At 42.7% G+C, this 13,535-nt stretch overlaps 1 protein-coding gene across 9 annotated transcripts in view; it reads left to right on the forward strand.

The window, feature by feature from the left end:
* The window catches only part of KMT2E (lysine methyltransferase 2E (inactive)), a 451,336-nt gene that overhangs the window by 219,300 nt on the left and 218,501 nt on the right, over nucleotides 1–13,535 (forward strand). For all 9 annotated transcript variants that reach the window (XR_004540680.1, XM_033959237.1, XM_033959230.1 and 6 more), the window contains one exon: nucleotides 10,620–10,729. Coding sequence is in view for 8 of the 9 variants with exons in the window: in XM_033959237.1 (XP_033815128.1) it covers nucleotides 10,620–10,729 (110 nt within the window). In the remaining variant the exon portion in view is untranslated. The remainder of the gene's footprint in view (nucleotides 1–10,619; nucleotides 10,730–13,535) is intronic.

Below are 13,535 nucleotides of genomic sequence, written 5' to 3' on the forward strand. Positions count from 1 at the left end.
GTCTCAAGCCATGGGATCCCTGTCTGCTGTAATACATGTAACCCGGATCTGTGGCATGCTGTCCAGTGGTGGATGGTGCCACACAGTCTTTCCAACTTCCTCAGCATCAAAAATGTCTCTATGATGGGCCTTAGGAGCTCCTCTGGACAGTTTACTCTCTCAGGGAGTGTGGTCTTAACCATGAACAAACCCTCTACATCAATGTTCTTGCGTTATGGGCAATAGGAAATGCTCTCAAAACATTCCAGGATCATCTACTTTAACACAAGTAGTATAGTTTGTACAGAAAATCAGGTTGCAACTTTCTATCTGAACAAACAAAGGTGAGCGGGATCTCACACCCTTTGTATGGAAGGGGTCAACATTTGGATTTGGGCAATTGCTCGTGGAATACTTCTCAAGGCAGTTTACTTAGTGGGGAAGCAGAATATTCTGGCAGACAAATTAAGCAGACTTCTTCAGCTTCATGAGTGGTCTTTCAACACATCTCTCATAAGTCTGGATCTTCTTTCGTTGGGGAACACTGGACATAGATCTCTTCACTACTTCTCAAAATAACAAACTTCTGCAGTTTTGTTCCAGAATCTTTGCCCCAAAAAGCATTATTACGGATGCCTTTCTGCTTCATTGGTGGAAACAGTTTCCTATAGACCAGGGCTACCCAATTCCGGTCTTCGAGATCTACAGGCAGGCCAGGTTTTCAGGATATCCACCATGAATATGCATGAGAGATTTTCCTGCACTACCTTCTTGGTATTCAAATCTCATGCATGTTCATGGTGGATATCCTGCCTGTAGATCTCTAGAGACTGCCTGCCTGTCTGTAGATCTCTAGAGACTGGAAATTAGGCAGCCCTGCTATAGACGTTTCTTCCTATTCTCATAGGGAAAATGCTAGTCAAACTTAGCTAGATCGGGGCACCATGGGGAAGGGAGGTATGAAAATCGAGAATTTGGTGGTTTGTACTTGTTTCCATATGTTCCCCCACCCCTAAAATCCTAATTTCGCCAGTTTTTACGTTTTATTTTGACATTGTTTTAGAGCCAAAATCCTGCCGGTGTCCATCTTGGATTTTAGCAATCTCTTTTATTCAAAAGCTTCCTGCAAGTTTCAAGTTTTATTAGTTTTAATATACCGATCATCGACGTGCATCTAGCCTGTTTACAATACTAAAAAATTTAAAGGTTAAAAAAAAAATAATAAAAAAACAAAGTAAAAGAACAGGGAAGAGGGGAGGGATACACCTCTAAAACATCTTGTATTGCCCCAAAACTGGTGGGAATAGATTCCTGGGGCTCTTTTCCCACTAATTCATGCCAGGAATGTGCAAATTGTTCACTGGAGGAGCGTACTTGTGCTTGTGCCTTTGGTGCACCGCATGGGAAAGAGGGGCCAAGGAAAGGGTGGCTAGCCCAGTGGTTCGTCTTTTTTTTTCTTTTTTGGACCCAGAAACCGTGGCTGTCCTATGCAGACGGGCACCTATACACAGAGTCCGAAAAGCACAAATTAGAGTCATCTGCTGGTGACTCCATGCTGCCTGGTATTGCCTTTTCCCCTGAAGTCCTCAGTTTTATGTGGAAAGCTTTTCAGGAAAGCTGTCCTGATAAAGCAAAGGCTAACAGCACTTCTGGCACCTTATGTGAGGGTAAGGCCTCCCAGAGTGCTTTTGCCTTTTCAACTACCCCTGACCAGGACTTGGGAGATCTTTATGATGGGGATATAGATAATGATGGGACTCTCACTGTTACCTTACTGTCTCAAAACGTGCCCTCCCTGTTGGGGGATGCAGGGCCATAGTCTGGCATTTGGGATCTCGTGGTGGCTCTGGATCCTGGGGATGATCACAGTTCGGTGCCTATTCAAACCTTTGGCTCTGCTGGATCTCATTTCTGAGTCGCTTCTAGAGCTAAATTTGTATTCCTAGCTGGTCCCCTCTACTTTCTGCTCCCTTATAAGTGGAGTGATGGTTCAGTTTTTTACATATCCTTGGTATCCTTGGTCTCTCAAGGTGGTGATAGCCATGTCTCGGTTGTATCCTGTGGCACAAGAATATCAGCAGCCTTTTACTCAGCCTCAGGTGGATTCCCTGGTTGCATTGATTACTTAATGTACATCTCTTCTGATTGAGGGTGGTGTGGTGCACAGGGATATATAGGATTGGCAAGGGAATGTAGTTCTCAAGAGCTTTTTGAGGTGTTGACTTTGAGAGTCAAATCAGCCTTGGCGGCTTCCTTTGTGACACGTGCCTATCTTTCCAGGCTATGAACTCTGGAGCACGAAGAACCCATACCTCAGCTCCTCTTATCTGGTCTTGATTATGTGATGGATGCTCATGACATTATTCGTGAATGCTCTGGATCAAATAATAAGCTGGGGACTCTACTTCCAAAGTTACTGTCATCTGACTCCCTTTTAAGGGACATTTGTTATTAGGAAAGGGTCTAGACGATCTTATTTGTGGTAGATCGTCGACTTGAGACCCTGCCTGATGGCAGACCTAGAGTCTCTAGAGCATGGGTGGGCAACTCCGGTCCTCAAGGACCAGAATCCAGTTGAGTTTTCAGGATTTCCCCAATGAATATGCATGGGATCTGTTTGCATGCACTGCTTTCAATACATATTCATTGAGGAAATCCTGAAAACCTGACTGGATTCCGGCCCTCGAGGACCAGAGTTACCCACCACTGCTCTAGAGACTTGGGGCAGTCTAATTTTTGGGGCTTCAGTGGTCTCGGCAGTATTCCAGCTCCACGTCTCATACTGTCCCAGAATTACAGGCAGAGGTTTTCTGGATTCAGGCACAAACCAGACTTCAGCACCTCGTGCTACACCCTCCGCCAAGAAGTCGCAATGATGCCAGGTCAGGGGCGGTTCCCCTCAGGATAGGGGACTGACTCTCAGCCTTTCTACAGGCCTGAATTCAGATTTCATACAACCACTGGGTTCTGGAAATCATCCAGAGTGGCTACAAGCTGGAATTCTTCCATCCTCTAACAGATTGGTATGTGGACTCTTCTGTGGGGCACCCAGAAAAGTGACCTGAATACAAGCCACTGTGAGAAGGTTGTTAGACATTCAGCCCGAAGACTTGGGCTCGGACAGATACTCCATATTCTTCATTGTGCCTAAGAAAGGCTCTGATGATTGGAGACCCATTCTGGACCTTTTTAACTGCAGCACTCAGAGTCCCACATTTTCACATGGAGATGTGTCTCACATTTTCACATGGAGATGTGTTCTGTCATAGTGGTGGTGACGCCGGAGGAGTTCCTGGCCTCTCTAGATCAGTTGGAAGCTTACTTGCATATTCCCATTTTCCTAGGCCACAGGAAGTTCTAAGGCTTCATGTCCTGGAACAGCAGTACCAGTTCTCTACCCTGCCTTTTGGCCAGGTGACAGCTCCCTGTCACCAAAGTGACAGTGGTGGTAGCAGCCCATCTGCGAAAGGTGGGACTACAAGTGCATCCCTATCTGGACGACTGGCTGATCCGGGCCCCCTCGTCTGAGGGTCAGCGCACGGTGGATCAGGTGATCTGAGTTCTGGAGGGTTTGGGTTGGATTGTGAATTATTGAAAGTCATTTGTCTCTGACCCAATCTCTGGAGTTCCTGGGTGACTGTCTTTCAGAGGCACTCGGACAGAAGCTTTGTACTCAGATAACGCGCTTCCTAACCAGCAAGCTCCGCCAGTGTGAGACTATTTTCCAGTCCTAGGTTCTATGGTGACAACGATAGATATGGTTCCTTGGATGAGGACCCACATGTGTCCTCTCCAACATGCGTTGGTTTCCGCAGACAGTCTCATTTCAGAAATCTTTACCTGGGATGCTAGAAGCCCAGCATGGATTGGTGACTCTTCCCGCTGTCCCTTACCAAGAACATGCCCCTTCGAATAGCATTTTGGGTGGTTGTAATAATGGATGCCAGTCTCCTCGGCTGGGGAGCTCATTGCAATTAATCGATGGTTGCCCATCCAGAGGAAGTGGTTGATCAACCAGCTGTAACTTCGAGCCATGCAGCTGGTGCTGATGAAACTACAGAAGATTCTGGAAGGCCAGGCAGTCCTGGTTTTCTCGGTCAGTTCTACTGCAGTGGCCTATGTCTATTGCCAGGGAGGTACCAAAAGTGACAATCTGTGTCTGGAGGCTTGCCTGCTCTTTCTTGGGCAAAACTTCATCTGCAGGCACATGTAGTGGCAGTGGACAATGTCCTAGCCAATTTCCTCAGCAGATAGACCTTGGATCCGGGAGACTGCATGCTGTCAGACAGCATTCCAAGCCATTGTTTGCCACTTTGGTCATCCACAATTTGACCTCGTGGCTACGGCAAAGAACAAAACGGCGAACAGGTTATTCAGTCGAAGATACAAGCCCAAAAGCGTGGGTCTGGTCACAGAGCGTACTTTTGTACATCTGTTCCCCATGGCCCGTGATTGGCTGAATCCTTCAAAGGATTGCAAGTCATCAAGGAATGGTCATTCTTGTAGCTCCAAACTGGCCATGCAGACTGTGTTATGCAGATCTAGTGCATCTTCAGACAGGTCCCGGTCTCAGTATACAGGTGTATCTGGATCTTCTTTCCCAGGATTCTTAGAAGATCTGGATCACTTTGCTATTATGGCATGGCTCTTGAATGCGAAGCATTAGCGTATAAGGGGTACTCAGAAGTCCTCAAGTATGAGAAACTGACTCTGGTTTCGGCCTATGCTAAGGCATAGCTGACTTTCCAGCACTGGGGTGCCCAGGAGAAGGTAGAACCATTTTTGACTTTGGTTTCTGTGCTGTTAGCTTTCCTCCAAGCCTGTCTTGACTAAGGACTTTTGGTAGCTTCCCTTAGAGTTCAAGTTGCAGGGATCTCTTGTTTCAGTGCTCGAGAATGCAAATCTACACTGGCTTCTCATCCCGATGTAGTCAGATTTTTGAAGGGTGCACTATGCAGCAGACCTCTGGTCCAGCTCCCGTTCCCTTCATGGGATCTTACTGTGGTTTTACATGGCCTAAGCCAAGCTCCATTCAAGCCACTGAAAGAAGTATTGCTGATGGATTTGATGCTCGGAACAGTTTTTCTAGTGGCTGTGATCTCGGCAAGATGGGTCTTGGAGCTCCAGGATTTTTCTTGTGGGGAACCTTTCCTTAGATCTTTGACACTGGAATTGCTTTACACACCATTCTGGCCTTCCTGCTGAAGGTGGTTTCAGCGTGATTTCGTCAAGATACTAGATGCTATACGCCCTTCCAGCTCCAACCTGAACCTCTGTCCACCACACCTCCTGGTGGCTTTGAAAGATACCTTTGTAAAGTCCATTCTTCCCCTCATCAATACCTTTCTGAAAATAGACGTAGTGCCTGCAAACTGGAAGTCAGTGGTCATCAGACTGATCTTGAAAAAACCCACACTCAACCCTAATGTACCCAGCTTCTTTAGACCTGCCTCCTTCCTACCATTTGTCTCCAAGATCCTAGAAAAACAGTGTTGAACCATTTACACGCCTTCATTGATGAACAAAGAGCCCTATCCCCCTTCCAATCGAGATTCAGGAAATTCTATAGTACTAAAACTGTCCTTCTTGACATCAACAAGTTCTAGAAACTCATGGATAGGGGTAATGATGACCTTCTAGTGCTGTTGGATCTCAGTGCGGCATTCGACACTATTGACCATCCTATCCTCATTGCGCGGCTCTCTGAAATCGGAATCTGAGACACTGTGTTACGATGGTTCGCCTCTTTTCTGAATAATAAATTCCAAAGCGTACTGCTCAGTGATGCACTATCATAACCGAAACTAATCAAATATTGTGTTCTGCAGGGGGCTCTGCTATCCCCCCTATTATTCAATCTCTACATTAGGCCAGTCCTAGACATAGCCCACAGATATCAAATACAGATTCACTCCTTTGCAGACAACATTCAACTATACCTACCGCTAAGAGAAAACTACGATGCCCAGATCGTAAAACTCCTAAAATACCTCTTGAAAATTAAGAACTGGATGACCACCAACAAAATGCAACTAAACGCCTCCAAAGCAGAACTCCTTTGGATCCGCAAAGAACACTGCAACCGTGCCTGTCCCTCGCTATGCTCGGACTTGATTACCTTAATTGCAAAGGACCAAGCACGCAGCCTGTCGCTTTCCAACTATATTCAAGCAAGAATACAATTCAAGTTCTACTGTTTACTATTTAAAGCCAAGAACGGCAACAGCCCAGTATACCTGAACAACCGCCTAATCCAAACCACCTCAACCAGACAAAGAAGAACCCACTCTCCATTCACATAGCCCCCAATCAGAGAAGTCAAGCGGAAGAAACTATACGATGGCCTCCTGGCCACACAAGCAGCGAGACTGGACCACCAATTCTCCTCTTTGCTGATAACGACCCCAGACTACAGAACATTCAGAAAAGAAATAAAAACCATACTATTCAAAAAAACCCTACTACCCAACAATTCCTTGAAATCAACCTAACACCATCACTATTCTCAAAAACAATCTAACGCCACAAGAACCACTTCACCTCTTTGAACCAACCTCATTATTCTCAAATTCCTCTGGAATTGGCCAGATATATCTTTATGTAATCCGCCTTGAACCGCAACATAACGGCGGATAGAAATCATTAATGTAATGTAATCTCTCAAGTGGTATCTTCCTCATTTTACTCCCTATGTCAACTCTGAAAAATAAGGAACTGCTTCTCTGAATCTGACTTTGCCCAGCTACTCTATGCCTTAGTCCTTTCCCGCATGGATGCAATGCCCTTTTCAATGGTCTCCAGCATGTACAAAACATGGCAATCAGACTTCTAAAAAACCTATGTGCCCATGACCCTATCTCTCAGGCTCTATCGTTGGCTCACTAGTGGCCAAATGTTTTGTCTTCAAGGGCTTGATGCTAGCGTTCAAATCTTTGAATGACATGGTGCCGGACTACATGATGGAAAAACTTCCTCCATATGTGCCAAACAGGTTCCTCCACTCACAGGATGAAATATGCCTCAAAACGCTTCCTATTTGTGCCCTTCACCTGCAAACCACCAAATGATGCTCCTACTCCCACTTCATCCAAACCACTAGAATCAACTGCCCCGCAGATCAGATCCCTTGAAGGACACCTCAGCTTTAGGAAAGCAATAAAAACATACCTCTTCATCTAACTCCCCTGCCCATGTCCGATGGATTACAAAGAAACATATATTGGTACTAGTTCCTGGTATCATATTATAAAAAAAACTGGTATCGAAACATCTTCCACTGTAACTATGGCAAATGTAACTTTAACTATACATTATGTATATTGGTATTAGTTAGGATAAAAACATTGTTGAGGATAACTATGGCAAACGTTTAACCTCTGAACTCTATTTTATACTAGAGTGTCGGTCCCAAGGGCCAGTGTTGGGCGGTATGGTACCTGAATACACAAGGTGTGGACCCTGCTTAAAGATTTAAAGTGATAATTAACTTGGCAGAAAATTTATTTAACCCTCTGCTGTACTATACAGTATAAGAAATTTTATAGTAATACATGATGCAAGATATTTTGACTCTAAAATCAAGATTTTATTCACCAGGAAAAGGTGGATTGTTACTTTCTTGATAAAGATTTGAGTTCATATATTTTATTTGAATTTGGACTTCAAGCTATGTATTTCTTCCCTTATTCTGTGAATTGGTCAACAAGCATTTTGCTACTGGAGTTCTGTCACCTGTACCTTAACAAGGGCCGCATGGTGACTCTAAATCTGAAAGCAGTTTTTGTCTATTGCATCCTTTTTTTAACTTATGCATCAGTTTGTGTTTATATCATTTTCGTCAATAACACTACCGTGAAGCATCAGTATTTTGCTGTTTCTGTAATATAATATTGCATTTTAGGCCAGCTTGTTGATCATTTATACCAGTAATTTGAAAATTTATGCTAAAAAGTGATTGTGCTGCTTTTTCTACTTGTGATTTTTTATATTTTGTTTGTTTTTATCTAAGATATTATAATTATTATGAACAGACGAGGTTGTATTAACCATCCTGATAATTTCTGTTATGTCTGTGGACAATTTACTGCACAAGATCAGCAAAAGAATCTGTCCATCAGGCTTCAAAGTGCATGCAAGCATTATTTTGGCTATAATGTTAGCGACCAAGATAGAGCGTGGGCACCTCTTGTGTGCTGTACTGTCTGCTATTCTGGATTAACACAGTGGCTGAATGGGAAAAGGAAGAAGATGCCTTTTGATGTTCCCATGGTGTGGTTTGAACCAACAAATCATCACTCAGACTGTTATTTTGCATGATAAAAATAGCTGGATTCACAAAGAGGAATAAATCAAAAATTGTGTATCCTGATTGCCCGTCATCAATTACACCCGTTCCTTATGACTTGGAGAATCTAGTTCCAATTCCTCCTTCTGCATCTGCAGCACAATATGCCAAAAGTTCAGATGAAGTGGATGAAAAACAACCTCACCTGCTAACTCAAGAAGATCTTAAGTTATCCTGCCACTGTATCGAGCAATAGTGCACCCACATCTGGAATACTGCGTCCAATACTGGTCGCCATACCTTAAGAAGGATATGGCGATACTCGAGAGGGTCCAGAGGAGAGCAACAAGGATGATAAAGGGCATGGAGAACCTTTCATTTCCCAAGAGGTTGGACAAGCTGGGGCTCTTTACCCTGGAAAAGCGGAGACTTAGAGGGGACATGATAGAGACTTATAAAATCATGAAAGGCATAGAGAAGGTGGAGAGGGACGGATTCTTCAGACTAGCGGGGACAACAAAAACGAGAGGTCATTCAGAAAAACTGAGAGGAGACAGATTTCAAAACGAACGCAAGGAAGTTCTTCACACAGAGGGTGGTAGACCCCTGGAACGCGCTTCCAGGAGAGGTGATAAGACAGAGTACATTACTGAGGTTCAAAAAGGGACTGGATGACTTCCTGGAAGTGAAGGGGATTGCAGGGTACAGATAGAGAGTTACTTTACAGGATATTAAACAAATAGGGTATGAACATTTTAGATAAGGAGCACTTACTGGTTATGGACCTGGGGGGCCGCCGCAGGAGCGGACTGCCGGGCACAATGGACCCCTGGTCTGATCCGGCAGGGGCAATGCTTATGTTTTTAATTTGTTCCAAGCTGAAGCAATGGAATCTTTTAAGGCAGGACACCAAAATATCTTTTTTTCCGTGATCGTCACACCATCCTGGCTTCCTTTTACCAAATGGAAGGAAACATTTGTTTTTGTACTGATATTAATGGTCTCATATGTGAACTGGGATGTGAATATGTTTCTGACGAATGGAGACTATTCATTGATTCAAGCAAAGCAAGCCTTAAAGTGATACTTTTACACAATGGAAACCAGAAGCCATCTGTCTTGTTGCTCATGCAGTTGGGTTGAAGGAAACGTATGAGTTGATGAAGACACTTTTAAAAACCCACATGCTATGCAGATCACCAGTGGAAACTCTGTGGTGATCTCAAAGTTGTGTCACTCCTTCTGGGTCTGCAACTGGGGTTCACCAAATACATTTGCTTATTGTGTCTTTGGAACAGTCTTGATGATGCCATCCACTTCATAGTCATGATGATGCCAACCATTTTATATTGTATCTGCCGTACTTGGCAGATACAATGTGAAGCACCTGCCGTTAGTACATCGTGAGAAAATCTATCTTCCAGCACTTCACATAAAACTGGGTCTGCTGAAAAATTTTTTCAAGGCGATGGACAGAAATGGTGATGTGCTTCAGCATCTAAGAAGTATGTTTGGTTTTGAGAAAAGTGAAGCCAAAATTTAGAAGGTGTTTTTGTTGGACCCAAAATTCGTGAACTGATCCTCGATGATGAGTTCAAACAGAAGCTGAACTCAGCTGAATCAGCAGCATGGGAAGCATTTGTGCTGGTTCAGAATTTTCTTAGTAATCACAGGTCAGAGAATTATGCTGAGCTTGTGGAGAACATGCTGACAGCATATCAGCTAATGGGTGCCAGAATGTTACTTAAAATGCACTTCTTACATTCTCACTTCCTCTTCTTCCTACCCAAACTAGGTGATGTCAGCGATAAGCATGGGGAAAGATTTCATCAAGATATCAAGGTGATGGAAAACAGATATCAGGGAAAGTTCAATCCCAGTATGATGGGAGTCTATTGTTGGTTCTTGCAAAGAGAGACCAATGTACAGTACAAGAGTAAAAGCTAATGTCTCAAACATTTCTGAACATGCTGACATCACTTTTGTGTGAGTTTGAGAGGCGTAAATATATGCTGTAACATGTCTCATTGTCTTCGTGTTTGTTTTCAGAGTAAACTCCTTAGCACAAGTTTGATGGGACACAGTTCATACTTGCAATATTGTGCCGAAATGGCAAACTGTCTAAAAAAATCAGTAATGTGCATCTCAGAAACCTGACGTGCTAGCTGAATTTCAATTACAGATCTGAAATCAGTGTCATTAAATTAACTAAGAACACTTCTTAAGTTCTCAGTAGCAAAGAAAAACTTTCTTTTTGTTGACCAGTGTTTTGTGTGCTTAGGAAGTTTGATGACAAAATTATAAACAATTACTTTGTAATAAAAATTGATTTTTTTTATTTTTTTTAAAAATATAGGTACGACATGTGATTGAGGATGGAACTATTCATCTTTATATTTATTCTATCCTGAACATTTCAAGGGGGACAGAAATTACTATTGCTTTTGATTTTGACTATGGAAATTGGTAAGTTGCAAGTTTTAAAACATAAGAAAAAGATATCAGGGGATTCTATAATATCAGAACCTTGACTGTCGTTTTAAATCAGAAGCAGCTGTTAGTAGTTTGCCTTATCTGTGATTAACTTTAAATATTCAGTCCTAAATATACTGTAATCAGGCATAGTTGAGAATTCTGCATTAAATTATTTGTTGTAGTGATATTGTAAATTGGCTTTCTTTGAAAACAAATAAGGTCCATAGTTTAACCAGTGGATGATTTCATACAGTAGCACTGACCACAATGTGTGTTTCCAAAGTTTATTCAGAAATCCCTAAAGGACCTTTTAAATTTGACAGTTTCAACATTTCTGGAGCTGTACAGTGTGAATCAGGTTTACTCCTGTGGATTTTGCTGTTGGAAGATTTTGATTTTCTAGCTTGTGCTGAGTACGGGGCTGAATCCGAGACTCCTCTGAGAAGGTCTGACATGGATCTTTGGTGGATTTTTCCAGGAAAAAGAGGTTCTCCGTGAATAAACAGGATAATGTAGACTGACACCCAGTGCGATGCACTGTATCATTCCCATGTTGGTAACATCCTTACGCTATTCAATCAATCTTTATTTCTTCTGTGCTGCTGTTTGGATATGCCAGCCTTCTCCTCTCATGTTTTGGGGGACAATTGCTTCACAGCTCTTCTTTAAGAACATAAGAATTGCCATACTGGGACAAACCAAAGGTCCAAAGGAGGTGGAAAAATAGCCTAGTGGTAGAGCTGCTACCTTGGCACCAGAGATTGTGGGATCGAATCCCAGTGCTGCTCCTTGTGACCCTGGGAAAGTCACTTAATCCTCCACTTCCCTTGGTACAAAATTAAGTACCTGTATAAATGTAAATTGCTTTGAATGCATAACCACAAGAAAGCAGAATACAAGTCCCATTCTTTTTCCACATTCCCTTTCCCTTTTATGCTGCTTATCCTAGGAATAAGGAATGAATTTCCCCAAGCCATCTCAACAATGGCTTATGAACTTTTGTTTTAGAAAATTATCCAAACCTTCATTCTTCGGTAATGAATTCCAGAGTCAGATTACATGCTGAGTGAAGAAATATTTTCTCCTATTTCTCAAAAATCAACATGTGCTGACTGAAGGACCTTTGCAGGTACCAGAGGGCTCTTCCCCAAAAGCACACTCCTTTCTCTGTCAGAGAACCAACACTACTTGACACTACCCTATCAAAGCCAAAAACAATAAAGCATGCCACAGGAGGCTCTAAGAACATAAGAAATGCCTCTGCTGGGTCAGACCCGAGGTCCATTGTGCCCAGCAGTCCGCTCACGCGGTGTCCCAGCATGTCCAGGACCTGTGCAGTAATCTTCTATCTATACCCCTCTATCCTCTTTTCCAGTAGGAATTTGTCTAATCCTTTCTTGAACCCCAGTACCATACTCTGCCCAATCACGTCCTCTGGAAGCGCATTCCAGGTGTCCACCACACTTTGAGTAAAAAAAAACTTCCTAGTATTTGTTTTGAATCTGTCTCCTATCAACTTTTCCGAGTGCCCTCTTGTTCTTTTATTATTCGAAAGTTTGAAGAATCTGTCCCTCTCTACTCTCTCTATGCCCTTCATGATCTTATAAGTCTCTATCATATCCCCTCTAAGTCTCCTCTTCTCCAGGGAAAAGAGACCCAGCTTCTCCAATCTCTCAGCATATGACAGGTTTTCCATACCTTTTATCAGACACATCGCTCTCCTCTGAACCCTCTCGACTAACGCCATATCCTTCTTAAGGTACGGCGACCAATATTGGACGCAGTACTCCAAATGCGGGCGCACCATTGCCCGATACAACGGCAGGATAACCTCTTTCGTTCTGGCTGTAATACCCTTTTTGATTATACCAAGCATTCTATTCGCTCTCTTAGCGGCCGCTGCACACTGTGCCGTCGGCTTCATTGTCATGTCCACCAATACCCCCAAGTCCCTTTCCTGGGTACTCTTATTCAATAATATCCCTCCCATTGTATAGTTATACCTCGAGTTTCTGCTCCCCACATGTAATACCTTACATTTCTCAACGTTGAACTTCATCTGCCATCTCGTCGCCCAATCTCTCTTGTTTAATCTCTACATTACATCTGTCCTAGATATAGCCCATAAACACCAAATCCAGATTCACTCCTTTGCCGATGACATCCACCTGAAGAGGTGCTGAGTGAACTGCTAAGGGGAAGAAAAACTCCATTGGAATATCTTACCTGCTAGTATTCAAACTTGGGAAAAGGTAAAACTTGGGCTTCAATAGGTTATTTCATTATTCTTCTCTCTTACTTTTTTAAAATTCAGTACTCTGCTTTTATGCTTTTATAGCAGAGTCAGTTTAGACAATAGTGTGTAGACTTTAGAGTCTCAAGTGTTTTAGTCTAGATTAGTATTTTAGGTTGCATTTCAGAGAATAAGATCAGATTAGGGCACAGATAGCAGTTAAAGTTTTGTTTAATGTTTAACTCCCACCCACCCTCCCCTGATCTCTGATTTATAGTTCCTTGAACCAACTGGAAGGCTAAAAATGTAATTAGCTAGTAATTAAGAAATAGTCTAAGAAATCCTTGGAGGGTAACCTACCAATTACAAAACATTACAAAATAGTAATAAAAAATTAAACATTACCATAACTTAATAATAATAATAACTTTTATTTTGTATACCGCCATACCCAGAGAGTTCTAGGCGGTTCACATCGATTAAACAATGTTAGCTAGCAATCTTAGGGGTAGATTCTCAAACTAAAATCTACTTTTAACGTGCTCGTTAAACCGGTTCCAGCCG

Source organism: Geotrypetes seraphini, chromosome 9, assembly GCF_902459505.1.
Source record: "Geotrypetes seraphini chromosome 9, aGeoSer1.1, whole genome shotgun sequence".
Lineage (NCBI taxonomy): Eukaryota > Metazoa > Chordata > Amphibia > Gymnophiona > Dermophiidae > Geotrypetes > Geotrypetes seraphini.